Source organism: Chelonia mydas, chromosome 3 (genome assembly GCF_015237465.2).
Source record: "Chelonia mydas isolate rCheMyd1 chromosome 3, rCheMyd1.pri.v2, whole genome shotgun sequence".
Lineage (NCBI taxonomy): Eukaryota > Metazoa > Chordata > Testudines > Cheloniidae > Chelonia > Chelonia mydas.
The window spans coordinates 196,589,992-196,603,726 of NC_057851.1; the positions used below are offsets into that span (position 1 = coordinate 196,589,992).

A 13,735-nucleotide genomic window follows, 5' to 3' on the forward strand; every position below is an offset into this window, starting at 1 on the left:
CTCTTTCCCTTTGCCCTACGAGGAAAGTCCGGTTTGCCATGGGAAGTGGTATTTTTAGTGAATCCAGTCGATATCTCTCTTTCCTCTAAGGCCATGTGTACACTACAAGCTTTGGTCGACCCAAGTTATGTTGGCATTAAGCTGCCGTTGTTAGTATATTGTGCGTGCATACTTGGCTCCTTGTGTCTGCGGTGCATGTACTCACCAGGAGTGCTTTTGTCAATGCACAATGTTGTGCAGCATGGGTAGGAGTCCCAGTGTGCAACCCGCCACTGTCAAACGCATTGTCTTTTGGCAATGCATGATGGGGCCTAAACGAGTCACGCAGGGGTGACTGGGAGCAAGGGGTCAACATCCCAGCATGCAGCTGTCTCCATCCCGTAATGTCATTTATATCCCATAATTTTTACTCCTTTTATCAAAATCCCACAAACCTACATGGCTCTCCTCGCTATCCACCTTCTCTGACTGAAGCATGGAAGCCTGCACAGCTCTGCACTTTGTGGTAAGCATTGCAAGCACAGGACACACAATCCAGAGCTGCAAGAATAACCAAATCAATGGGGAACATGACGATTCCTTGGAGGACAGACTGCTGTGGGACATCGCGAGCACCAGTTCAAGGTTGTTGGCTTTCATGGAGCAGCTGGAGATGGTGGTGTGCTGCTTCTGGACACGAGTACTTACTGGTGGGATTGCATTGTAATGCAGGCATGGAATGACAAACAGGGGCTGGAGAACTTTTGAATGCGCAAGGCCACATTCCCAGATCTGTGTGCTGAGCTCGCCCCAGACCTCCAGTGCAGGGAGACCAAAACGAGAGCTGCACTGACTGTGGGGAAGCGAGTGGAAACTTGCAATGCTGGATTGACACCGGTCAGTGGGAAATCTGTGTGGAGTGGGAAAATCCAATGCAGAGGCCATTGTCATGCAAGTGACTGTAATGCAAGCCTCAGTGCAGGTCCATTAATCTCCTCCTGCTGCGCAGGACTGTGACTCTTGGTAATGTGCAGGACACAGTGGATGGATTTGCAACAGTGGGGTTCCTGAACTGTGGTGGAGCAATAAACAGCACTCATATCCCTATTTTGGCACCTTGCCATAGAGTGCATCAGCAGAAGGGCTACTTTTGTGTGGTTATGCAAACATTGGTGGATCAGTGGGAACACTTCACTGACATCAGTGTGAGCTGGTCAGGGAAGGTGCATGACACTCACATCTTTAAGAACACAGGACTTTTTAGAAAGCTGTAAGGAGGGACTTTTTTTCATGACCGGCGGATAACCACTGGCAATGTTGAAATGCCAATAGTGATCCTGGGGGACCTAGCCTACCCCTTGCTCATGAATAAGGCTACGATTATGTCACAGAGGTCATGGAAGTCACGGAATCCATGACTTCCAGAGACCTCTGTGACATTTTGTGCCCCAGGGCTGGAGCTGTCAGCAGGCAGCCCCGCAGCTCTCAGCCGTTGCTGGCGGCAGGCCCTCAGCAGCTCCTAGCACTGGGCATCAAGGGGACCCCTGAGCTCCCAGCCCCCATGGACTGTGGGGGTTCCGTGGAACTCCTGCAGGCCGCAGGAGCCCCCCTGCCTCTGCCCAGCCACGGCGGGCCGAGCAGGGACCCCATAGCTCCCAGGCATGGCTGAGGGCGAGGGGACCCCAGAGCCTCCAGCCGCTGGGGGTGCTGGACCCTCCTCTCTCCACATTTTGTCAGGGATATTTTTAGTAAAAATCATGGACAGGTCACGGGATTTATTGCCCATGACCCATCCGTGATTTTTACTAAAAATATCCCTGACAAAATCTGAGCCTTACTCGTGAAGCCATACCCCAGCCACCTCGAGAGCAGCAAGGAAAGATTCAGCTACCAGCTCAGCAGGTGCAAAATGAAGTTGAATGTGCTTTTGGCAGATCTGGCACTGTTTACTCATGAGACGGGAGCTCAGTAAGAAAAATATCTCAATGGTTATAGCTGCCTGCTGTGTCCTGCATAATATCTTTGAAGCAAAGGGGGGAAGCTTGCTGCTGGGATGGAGGGCAGAGGTGGAGAGGCTGTCTGCTGAGTTCAAACAGCCAGACACAAGGGCTATTAGAAGAGCTTATCGCAGCTGTATGACTCAGGGAGGCTTTGAAGAAGCACTTTTACAGTGAGTGTCAGTAACGCATTGTGGTGTACTGTGCTCTATGTGGCCCTGCTGTTTTGTGGCCTGTCAGGAATTGTGTGGTGCTGGGGGTACATGTCTGAGTATAACATTGTTAGTGCACCTATTAATTTCGCAGCGCTCGCTGTACATTTATCATTATTAGACCCTGTAGGTCACTGATCCTGTGAGTTGTCATGCTGTGCAGTAACAGGTAAGTAGGTGATTTCAGAACTGCTGGGTGCACTGCAGCATATGCTGTGAACTAATAAAGATGGATTATTTTCCAAATAATAGAATTTTATTCAGTAACAAAATCAGTGAAAAGAAAGATCTGAGCAATTTAAAAGCAAAGACATTCAAAATCTCATGAATTAATAGAACGGAACTTTTCAAGAGGAAAGAACATTCATGTCCATTTTAGCTACACACACAGCTACTGTGGCTGTCCCAGGTCAGCGTATGTGAAGCTATGGTTTTCCGTAATGTCTCCTGGGATGGAGCGGTAGAGGGGTAGGGCGGCGGCCCTTGATGCCATGTGGAATGTTGAGGGTGGATGCTGCAATGGAGTTCTGCATAGACTGCAAAGGGAGGTGAGCCCGGGATTGTTGAACATGTAGGTCCACAAGAGTCTGCAGCATCTGTGTTTACTGTTGGAGAAGCCTCATTATGTCCTCCCCATCCTTTTCCTGCTGGGACTCCTGGGTCTTTCTCCTCTCCGTTCTTTCCTTCTCCAGGCTGTCTGCAAAGCTTGCCATTTGATTTCAGTGAGATTACATGCAGTTGTAAGAGTTATAGTCAGTAGTCCAGTTTTGCAGGATTGAGCTCTTAATCGGAGTTCATTCGGGATGGGTCGCAGTGTGTCAATATTGGTATAATCTTGTGGGACAATAACAGTGGGATGTCATGTTATCCCTCTAAAACCACCTGAGGAATTTTTCAAAATTCCTCATCTTTGTAAATACAGTCTTCCCCCCAAAATCTCATCTCAAAAGTAACATGCTGAGAGAAAAAATGTTTTGTCTGTCTTTTAGGCAATTGCACATTATGAACAAGCTGCAGATTACTACAAAGGAGAAGAATCCAACAGGCAAGTCTTCTTCAAAGAATAGTTATTTGAAACAATGAAGATTTACAGTCTGGATTTATCCTTCTTTTTTCTTTCCTATAATAAGATGTGCAAGTATTATATGCCTCTCCTAATTTGTGAATTCTTTAATAAGATGTCCAAATCCTGCATTAAGATGCTGAGATTGTCACTTAGGTACATGAAATTGGCATTCACTTACCTACCTGTCAGTCTGAGTATTCAAATGGAGATCTTTGGAGACCTATTAAGGTGCTTGCATGTGAAAACTGATTTCTGCCTTTGTTTAGATTTTAATATTTGACTTCCATCCACTGTGGGATGTTTAATGCACACACTTTCTAGTCTCTTTGGGGCTGAATAGTATACCATAGGTCACTGGGAAGAGAATTTTCTGTAGATTTGCAGAAAGCTTTCAGATTCAACATATGACCTTAGTGGTTTAATAATTTTGGTATTTTTAATATACTCATTTTTCTAACAGGTAACTACTGGGCAATGTTTTCACATACATTAACTAGTGGATGTATCTATTAGAGAAGCAGGGAAATGGACATATTTACCACGAGGTACCGTACCATTACTTATTTTAACTGAAGTTCTTGATTCTAGTTCTGCTAACAGGTGTCTGCTGAAGGTGGCTGCATATGCTGCCCAGTTAGAGCAGTACCAGAAGGCGATTGAAATCTACGAGCAGGTTAGTATATATACTCTTTTTACAAAATGGACAGTATAGTTGAAGTCACATAACTGCATATTATATACTGCTCCTGATGTCTGGGTCAGGGCCTGTGGTCACTAAAACTGGAACTCTATGGGCTTGTCTACACTGCCCCGCAGTTTGGACTGTGGGGTTGTGAATAACAGTGAGCACTAAAATGCTGCACTGTAACGCTCCCTCATGGACACTGCAGGCATGAACTAAAGGGTTCCTAGTTCATGTTAACATAGTCCTCTTCAAACAGGACTGCATGAATGCATTAGTGCACTGTTATTGCCAATCCTGTAGTCCAAACTGCGGGACAACGTAGACAAGCCCTAAATCTTGCATTGGTCTTAGGAAGGTGGACTAAAGAGAGAATTTCCTGCCCTAATTGTGGAAAGAATCAGCATTCTCTCGGTAGTCGAGGCTGCAACTAGCTTCCCGTTGTAAGATAGATTTTCCCATTCCGTACAACTGAACTGGATGTGAAATTTCACATGTGGACTTTGTCAAGAGTAGAATTCCTTTTGTCAAACTATGCCATGAATCAGATGAGCCATTACTGGGAGATATATGCAGTGGTGTTGTAGCCGTGTTGGTCCCAGGGTATTTGAGAGACAAGGTCGGGGAGGCAATAACTTTTATTGGACCAACTTCTGTAGGTGAGAGAGAGAGAGACAAGCTTTTGAGTTTACACAGAGCATTTCTTCCTGGTGATAGTTACTGCATCTGTTCTTCTTCCCTGAAGAAGAGCTCTGTGTTAGCTCGACAACTTGTCTCTCTCACCAACCAGAAGTTGGTCCAATAAAAGACATTATTTCACCCACCTTGTCTCTCAAATTTCTGAGATGTAATTTATCAAAAATATATTTTACTTTTTGAAAAAGTGAGTGATTTTTTTTTTTTTGGTCACAGTATCTAGAAATTGGCTTGGCCGATTTAATCTGTTCCAGACTCTTTTGAGATCTAGTGCAGAGCTGTTTTTCTTAAAAAGGTAGATACTGCTTCTGTGAGTTGTTCCAGGGTTAAATTCTAACTTACTTTCTAAGCTTAGTTTTGAAGGCCTATAACTTGGTTTGGGGGTGGGGATTCCCTATCTGGTATAATTTTGGGGAAAACTTTGAGGGTGATTGGACATGTGATTGCAGAGTTAGAAAACTTTTCCAAAAGCTATTTGTGCCTTGTGTTTCCAAGTCTCTTCTTTCTTCCTCCCACCTCTCCCACCCGCAAAATAGTCATATGGCTGGAATCTCAAATGTTGTTAATGCTTGAGTCCTAATTGAGATCTAGTGCATAGCACTAATAATCAAGAGAAATTGTGAAATAATTAGGAATCCATGGCTAGAGCTAATCCCTAGCAGACTGGCTGGCAGCCGATGCATTTAAGTGGATCATTTTAATAGAGATTCTGCTGCCACTATATTACCCTTTGTGCTCAGAATTTCCAGATATGAGGGTTGGTAGGTAACTAGAGAATGACCATTGGTGTGAGGTCAGCTAGGGTTGTTTGTGGAACCTAATCTGTGAACTTCCTGGCTTTCAAATTTTTATTTTTATATATTTTTTTACCTTTTGTAAGACTGTCCTGTTTTGTCTTCATTGACACCTACAGTGTTTGCAAACTTAGCTATTGTGTCATAATGAAGATTTTTTTTGGCTGGGAGTATTTTAAATCCGCTCTTTGCTTGTGAACCGTTTAGGGACCCAATCCTTGTACAGGATATTACAGAATCAAATCACTGTTCCCTAGTCTGCATCAAATGGCAAATAGAAGGCACTTCGAGAGAGGCTGTACTTGTGAAGCGGTGCACAATAAATAGAGCTCTGTGGGCATCTGATCTGGAATTACTGAGCATCCTCCCCTCCTGCTGACTTCCATAGGAGTTGAGGGCTCCCTGCACCTTGCCAAATCAGGCCTAAAACATTAAGATGTGGGGAAACAAACTATTGTAGTGTAGGGGTAGCTGGAGTCTTATGCTTGCACCATGGAGGAGTGGACATAATGCCTCCAGGGATGGTGACGGCTACTGCATCTGCTCTGCAGTTTTGCTCTCGCCAGTACTCAGCAGCCGAGAGCTAGTGCGCAGGGGACATGATGCCACAGCCATGCTCTTCCCATTCCATACATGGCCCTTTTGGGGTCTGGAATATTGCTGGCAGCACAGAACCTCCTGCATTCTAGGACGGCAGCCATCCAAATGGTGTCTGCCTCCTGTATGGGTGTGCAGTGCTGGGAAACCAATTCCTTTCACTCTCCTTCCTCTTCTACTGATCTTGTGCAGGGCAGCCATGACTTGGCCTCTATGTGTCTGTATAGTGCTATGTAACATGCTCCAGAACGTCAGTTTGTAATGCCAGACAAACCTGGTGGAGGTGCTAGAGTGGATTCCCTTTGCTGCAACATTCTGCTTTATAAGAGGTGCTAGTTTCCGATTGCTTGCCAGAAAAGCTTAGACGGAGTGCATCCCTGATGACTGGAGTGTACAAAACAGAGTACAAAACACCACTTAGAGGGAGAGTGTGTGGTTTTCCCCAGAATCAGTGCTCTTTTAAAATCCTACACATGCGCACACACGTGCAGTCTCACTCCTCTTCCGTGAGGGCTCAGTCCTGCAAGGTGCTGAGCACTTTGTCCCCAGTCCACCAGCTCCCTTCAGTACATGAGGAGTCCCACTGGCTTTAGGGGGACTGTTTGTGCTTACAGCTAAGCACATGCTTAAGTGCTTCGCTGGATCAGGGAGAGAGCGCTCAGCAACATGCAGGAGTGATCTCTGGAGGAACAGAGAGAATCACCTTTCTGTTCTGGGTGGTGGTTCTCCTAAAAAATATTGTACAGCATTTACATGTGTACATTTACATGCTGCATTGACATGTGCTGTATAAACCCTTAAAGAGGGTAGATGGGTGTGTGCGCCCACATACATCTTTACAACCACAGTAGGTGGGAACTTTAATGCCTACGTCACTTTATTATTTTATATATAAGAATATTTGTGACTGATTTGTTTCACTTTGGAATTTTGTTGTACTAGATGAAACCTCTTGAGCTGTTGTTTTTTCTTAGGCTCTGGTATTTGTTGCATGTTTTGAATCCAGTCTCTTAAACAAGTGTGAGCTCTTACATGTAATTTTGATCACCTTGGGGGTTTTTAGTTCTTGTCTTACAAAGAAAAGATACTATACAACCTGACTGTCACTATAACTTTTTATATCTAGGTTGGAACAAATACTATGGATAATCCGTTGCTCAAGTACAGTGCAAAAGAGTATTTCTTTAAAGCTGCTCTCTGCCACTTCATTGTGGATGAGTTGAATGCTAAGGTTAGTGACCTCTAGTGTGTTCTCCTAGGATGTACAGTATCACATAAATGAAATTTTGCAACATTAAGTAATGCAAATGTGACTGAACTATCTCGCATTTCCACAGTATGGGTGTGAAATATACATTCTCTCTTGATATGCGGTGATTACTATTAAACATTCACCGTAGGATCTGAGCTATGGCAGTGCGTTCCTTTTCGAAAAGAACAATTGACTTTTATTTTTGCATGGGAATCATTGCTGAGGCGGGGCCTGTTTTTCAAAGCCAGAGTTCCTTTTTATGCTTGCCAACAATAGGAGGCGCCCTTAGTTTTGGGTGCAGACAAAGGCACGTGGAGAGGTAACTACCACGAGTCAAGCAGAGGCACAGATGACCACATTCATATCCACAAAATAGTGCCGGCAGTTATTTGCAAAAGAAAGGGAAGCACTCTCTGTCTAGCACCATATTGTTCAAAACAAAACAATCTTTATGTGGGCGCAGTCCCATAAAAAGGCCACGATTTAAGCGTCTCCAAAAGGAAACCTGTTTCTGTTACTCCTCTTGATCAGGATTTAGAATATATCGGAGTCCTTTCAGGGGCTGACTTTCATCCTGCCTGTAATCGAGTTGCTTTTTTTGTTTTGTAGGCACCTAAGTACTGCCCCTGACTTGCAGGCTCAGTCAGGTAATTAACGTTCTGGTGCAGCACCTGCTGAAGTCAGTCGGGATAGTTCTGTTGATTCCAGTGTGTGTTGGATCAGGCCAGGGATGTATGACCTGACTTGCACCTTCATGGCCTGATCCAACACACATTGAAATCAACAGGGCCCTTTAAAGTCACAGCTCAAGCTGAAAAAAATAACAGACCACAGCGTGACTGGCTTCTGCTTAAGAGGCAGCATGTACTTTCTCCTGTGGACTGCAGAAGTCATTCCCTTAGCTCTGCAGTCTCCGTTGTGTCTAATTTCTCCTAAAATCTGCAGAGAAGAAAGGGAAATGACCTCTTTTTTGGAGTTCTCTCAAGGTAGATCCAAACTCTCCTTTCCTGCATCGTCCTTCAAACAGCGGACAGTTTTTTTCCCCCCAGTAGAAATGTATGTTAGTTTAGGTGGAAGGGGAACAGCCCATTTAGAGGCTGTGCGACTAGCTGGGGGCAGGAGCATCACCTGTCACAATGACAGGGTTTGAAACTTAAATAAGCCTTCTAGCACATTATTTTCCCTCCACCCTTACAACACCTTAGACACATTCCCAGTTAGGCAAAGACCAAGTCTGGATCTTAAATCTGAATTTCCTTGTGTTCTTGGGATTTTATTGGAATCTGTTTTGTTACGCTGTTTGTTGCAGTGTATTAGGGTTAGGTTACATAAAGACAATAACTATGAGAATAACTCTTGTATTTAGATGAAACCTAATGGTTGCTTTTTCTAGTAATTTCAACTGAAGGGCTCGCTTCTCTGTTTCAGCTCGCTCTTGAGAAGTATGAAGAAATGTTCCCAGCATTCACAGATTCGAGAGAGTGTAAGCTAGTGAAAGTAAGTAGAACTGATGTTAAATACAGTTGCCCTGAAAGTTGTTGGTCGGAAAGTAAAAAAATTGCACTTGTACTATCTTTCCCTTACCATATACTATGTTGAGCTGTTCATATGATTTGTATATATTAGAGGACACCCCATGAATTGTACAGAACTTGTGTAACTGGGGAGACAAATTGAAATGAAAGTAGATATTTATGTGTAAGCAAATATTATAACAGTAGATCCAAAGGCCTGTTGGAGAGTATCAGACACTGTCTGTATATTGTTGGGTTGAACAGGTTCAGGAGTTCATCGTTCTGAGCGATGCGCAAGCATTAGATATTTATCTCTTTTGGTTTCTTAATGGAGAAAAGCGTTAGATGTAATCTGTAGACCACAGGGTAACAGAATACCCAGGCAGTGTGTGCTCAGTCTGCTGTAAACTGAAGTGATAAATTTTCAATACTAATGTATTACCCTTGACTGTAATTCTGTTAGAAACTGCTGGAAGCTCATGAGGACCAAAACTGTGAAGCGTACACTGAGGCAGTAAGTAGTCAAGCTGTACACAGATACATTTGCGGCAGACTATTCTGGGACCAAAGTTCAAAGGAGCCCCCCTCTAAGTCTTCATTTCTGCATGCTAATTTTGCATGCTCAATTACTTGCACAAGTGTTCCTGGGCACTGTTATTCTTTGAGCACTGGCAGCATCCTCTGTGCTGTACAAAACACACAGGCAAAGGGGTCTGATTGCCATGTACACTGAAGCCGCTTCACACCGCTTTGGAAGGGTAAACAGAGCAGTGTAGAGGCCTTAGTGTAAATGAAAATTCAGTCTAAAGTCTCCGTCCTGAGGAACTGATGGAAAGAGTTTACAATCTAAGGGCCTGATTCATGACTGTGTAACTCCAGTTTTACAGTGTAACGTCGCTGAAATCAGTGCAGTAGCAGATCAGGTTCCAAAAGTTTTTAAACATCTCTAGGCCATATTCACCAGTGGGCATGGGGTGCCTCGGGCTGTTGCAGCAGTACTGAGCAGCTGAAAATGTCTAAAGGTCCCTATTCAGCAAACCATCCCTCCTCAGCAAAGCACAGAAGCATAGGCTTAAGTCCCCCTGAAGTATAATGTGTAAAAAAAGCCCCAAAACTTGGGTGAGGTTCTTCTGAATTACCAGTGCTCACCTACTGGTCATCACTCCATTTCGAGGACTCTTTACTCTCCACTCTAGTTCCTTCCTCTTCCCTTCTTTTCCCAACAATCCTGGCCTCTTTGTGCTTGATCTTTGAAATTCCCACTGACTTTAATGAGCTTTGGATCAGCCCTTTACTACATGTATCGGTGGTTTAAGGAATATTTAACTAACAGAAATTTAAATAAATGACTAGCAAATGAAATGGAGCACACCATTTACTGCTAGGAGTAGTGATAGCAATATTCCCATTTGCCCTCTGTTAAACTGTTTTAAACTTCCTTCCAATTAGGTTAAGGAATTTGATTCCATATCTCGCTTGGATCAGTGGCTTACGACTATGTTGCTTCGCATCAAAAAGTCACTTCAAGGAGATGGTGATGGAGACCTAAAGTGAATTATTTGTGGTATATGTAGCATGTTGCCTAACTCCTAAATAATCTGTTTTTGTGTAATGGCCATGGACCATTATGGGATACTTGACACTACACCTAGCTTAATTTTGTTGTTTATGAACCAAATTACCTGTATTGTTAGTATCCTGGTGTCTTTTTGATGACATGGATGGATAAGAAATGATACTCCTAGGTGTTGCTGACAGATCTTCCATATGTGAGAGCAATAGAGGGATTCACAAGACTTTTGAGATCAGTGAAAGAAATGCTTGTGGCAAAAATCTTTATTTTTAGTAGCTGATGAGCCAAAAGTCTTTCATTTTTAACTTATTTTTGCCGCCATTTCTCTACTAGCTTATCGTCTTCAACACTTTTGATCCATGCTTGTAAATATCCATGACATACAGTACACACAATATTTTCTGATCTAATGCTAATATATTGCTAAAGTTCTGTGTTTTTAATGGACCTTAGTCAGATATTAGATTTTTGTTTTTAAAATGATAGAGCTATTTTAATGATGCTAGTGAAATGCTTGTGATTTTTATATACAGTATGCATGTGTGTATGTGTATATACTATACAGATACATGTGTGCATGAATAAATACATAATGACCTGGGTCTAAAAACATTCATCTTCATAGGTGAGGGGTCTGCGTATAATATATTAAATCAATTACCTTCTCCCCAAAACATTCATTAAGTAGGACCTAGCTTATCATGTATTTTCTATTTAAGGACTATATATGAAATGTAAGTTTCTTCTATTTTTTTTGTTAGATATATTTTTCCACTTATGTTATTTTTTGGTGCATACCATCTCTCCTGCCCTAAGATGACTTTAACAGGTAATAATATATTTTTCTAACTTTTCATTTACCTAAGTTCCTGCTATTGTCTTTGCTGCAGGTTTTTTGTATGTGCCAGAACGCTATTTCCTTCCCTTTGTGCTGTTGGCAAAGCTGTGTCAAAGGTATGCTGCCTAGTTATTGTATTAGGCTTGATCTTAGCTAAGATACCCTCCTTCAGCACTGTTGGACAACAGCTTGCCCAGGCTTGTTTTAAAACTGTGTAGAAATTGAAAATGATCTTGAAGAATCCCAGTCTGTGTTTGTGTGTGCAGATCCTAGTTTCAGTGGAGATAAGTAGACAAGCTACCTATATTAAATATATGTATGACAGTGAGAGAGACTCATGACCATATGCAGTTTCAGTGTTATGGCTTAATATTTCAATACAGTTCCAATAAGCTGTAGAAATTATTCCATTCTTAGATCACCAGTGCTGCTTACACAATGAAAGACTACTAGCTTTATTTTGCATAAATGCTGCTTGTCATTTGACCTTTTTAAATATTGGATACTGTAAAGTAGGAAAACACTAGTATTCCATAGTTGGCAATCTCTTTTGGAGGAAGGACCTGCCACAAATATGCACAGTCCTACCCACATTCCAGACAGGGTACTAGCTGGCTTTTAAGAATATCTTTTTTTTGTTTGTTTGTGCTTCTAGCTTTCCTTAATAAAATGGGATTGCCGGCTGTATAGTAACCCTAGCAAGCCAGCACCCTTATGACATTTGTTTACAGAAAATATCAGATAGGAGACCAAATGATATAAAAAATTCCAGGAGAGAAAATGGTTTTTATTGACTCCTATCAACAATCAATTTAAACTTTCTTCTACTTGATTGTTTTCTAAACCAGGAAGGGCTTAGTGTTATGTAGTGAGTGTGGCTTTTCTTGTAACTGGAATGAACACTAGTGAGTTATCATTGAAATTGTACAAAATCGTTTTCTAGAATTTGAAAAGCTTCTTAGAGAAGATGTGCTCGGTTTGTCCTATGGAGATGTGTGGCCGACAGGGGGCCATAGAGGAAATTTTTAAAAATGGGAGGAGCTGGTGCTGATGAGCAACAGACTCAGATATGCTGGGAAACATTAAAAAGTTGCAACTTGTGCAATTAACGCTTGCTTACAGGGGCTGGTCACATTAGAAATGGCTGACTTGGGTCTCCCTCCAGGGAACTATTCCTGAACAAGTCCAACTTTCCTTTAAATAGATATATGCCAACATAATCCTACAGTGTGGATGCAGCCTACAGCTACGGAAGGGGTTTTTCTGTGTCTGTAGGAAAAGCATGGCCCTGAGCACTAGCACCTAAGCTGGTAAAAGCATTCTCCTGTTGATCTAACTGCATCTACACTGGAGTTAGGTCAGCATAGCTGTTGCGCCAGGGGTTGACTTTTCACACCTGAGTCCTGTATCTGTGTTGACTCAGCTGTCTCTCTACACAGGCACCCCAGAGCAGAAAATACGTGCATGCTTATGTTTAGAAAAAGAAAAGAGATGTCAAGCTTTGTTTGTAGAGGGGCATTAGTTTTTTTCAGTTTCATAACTTTCCTGATTCAAAAAGGAATATATCTTGCCATCGTACATATAATAAAACACACTTTAGTGAAAATCCTACACAGGCATGTTTTGTTAATACAGAAATTGTGGGAAAGCTTTTTTTTTTTTTTTTTTTTACACAACTTGACACTGGTTACACATTTATTTTTTCAGGACCTAAGCAGTATTTTTGCACAATTATGATAGTATACATAAATTGCTGCTGATGTACCAGTCTGTGATCTGTTATTAATGCACTCTATAACGTAGTAGTTTTGTCTAAATGCAAACCTTGGTGATTTTGTATAGCAGCATGTCATCTGTAATGTAATTATTTGTTGTATGCCGTGATATACCAGTTTTCAAATCATGTAAAACACAGAGCAAATCTGTCAGGGTGTTATTTTTCTTCCCCCCGGGTCAAGAATCTATATTATGAAAACTAATAATGAAATGGCCTGAGCAGGAACAGATTGTTTTGTGTGAAACAGTACAGTAATAAAATAAAAATTAAGTAATTGTGATGAGCATTCTTTTCTGGTGAATGGCTTGTGCTATGCACTTAAACTCCCTGGTTTGATCGGAGGTACTTTTTACAGCTTTGGGATAGCAGTGACCACTAGCGGTTTTAGCTGTATTTAACAGTAAAGCCCCTTTTCTTCAAAGAGTGCTCTGCAGCAAGTGGTTCCAGATTCTGCATATTTAGTGTGTAACTCTTCGGAATGCTGTGCATTGAATTTCACCTTGCGCATAACAAGTATACTAAATACAAATAGTCTGTACAACTGAAGTTCTTGTAGGGCTTACTATATGACTTTGTTCACTTGTGAAAATAAGTGATGTCTTGTAGAATTTTCTGATGCATGTTATAATATTAAAATTATTGCAGAAATAATCAGCACTATGGAAGCAAAACGGAGTACTGAACAATTGGAATTATTAGGGCCTAAGTCACCAGGTGATCAGTAGCAACTTATGTAGAGTTACTGTAATTATCTAAAA

At 42.1% G+C, this 13,735-nt stretch overlaps 1 protein-coding gene across 2 annotated transcripts in view; it reads left to right on the forward strand.

Annotated features, from left to right (window-relative positions):
- The window catches only part of NAPB (NSF attachment protein beta), a 33,703-nt gene extending 22,280 nt beyond the window's left edge, over nucleotides 1–11,423 (forward strand). For both annotated transcript variants that reach the window (XM_037896189.2, XM_043544088.1), the window contains 6 exons: nucleotides 3,178–3,233; nucleotides 3,843–3,927; nucleotides 7,150–7,254; nucleotides 8,704–8,772; nucleotides 9,253–9,303; nucleotides 10,239–11,423. In XM_037896189.2, coding sequence (XP_037752117.1) covers nucleotides 3,178–3,233; nucleotides 3,843–3,927; nucleotides 7,150–7,254; nucleotides 8,704–8,772; nucleotides 9,253–9,303; nucleotides 10,239–10,343 — 471 coding nt within the window. In that variant the 3' untranslated portion in view covers nucleotides 10,344–11,423. The remainder of the gene's footprint in view (nucleotides 1–3,177; nucleotides 3,234–3,842; nucleotides 3,928–7,149; nucleotides 7,255–8,703; nucleotides 8,773–9,252; nucleotides 9,304–10,238) is intronic.
- Nucleotides 11,424–13,735: the final 2,312 nt, after the last annotated feature.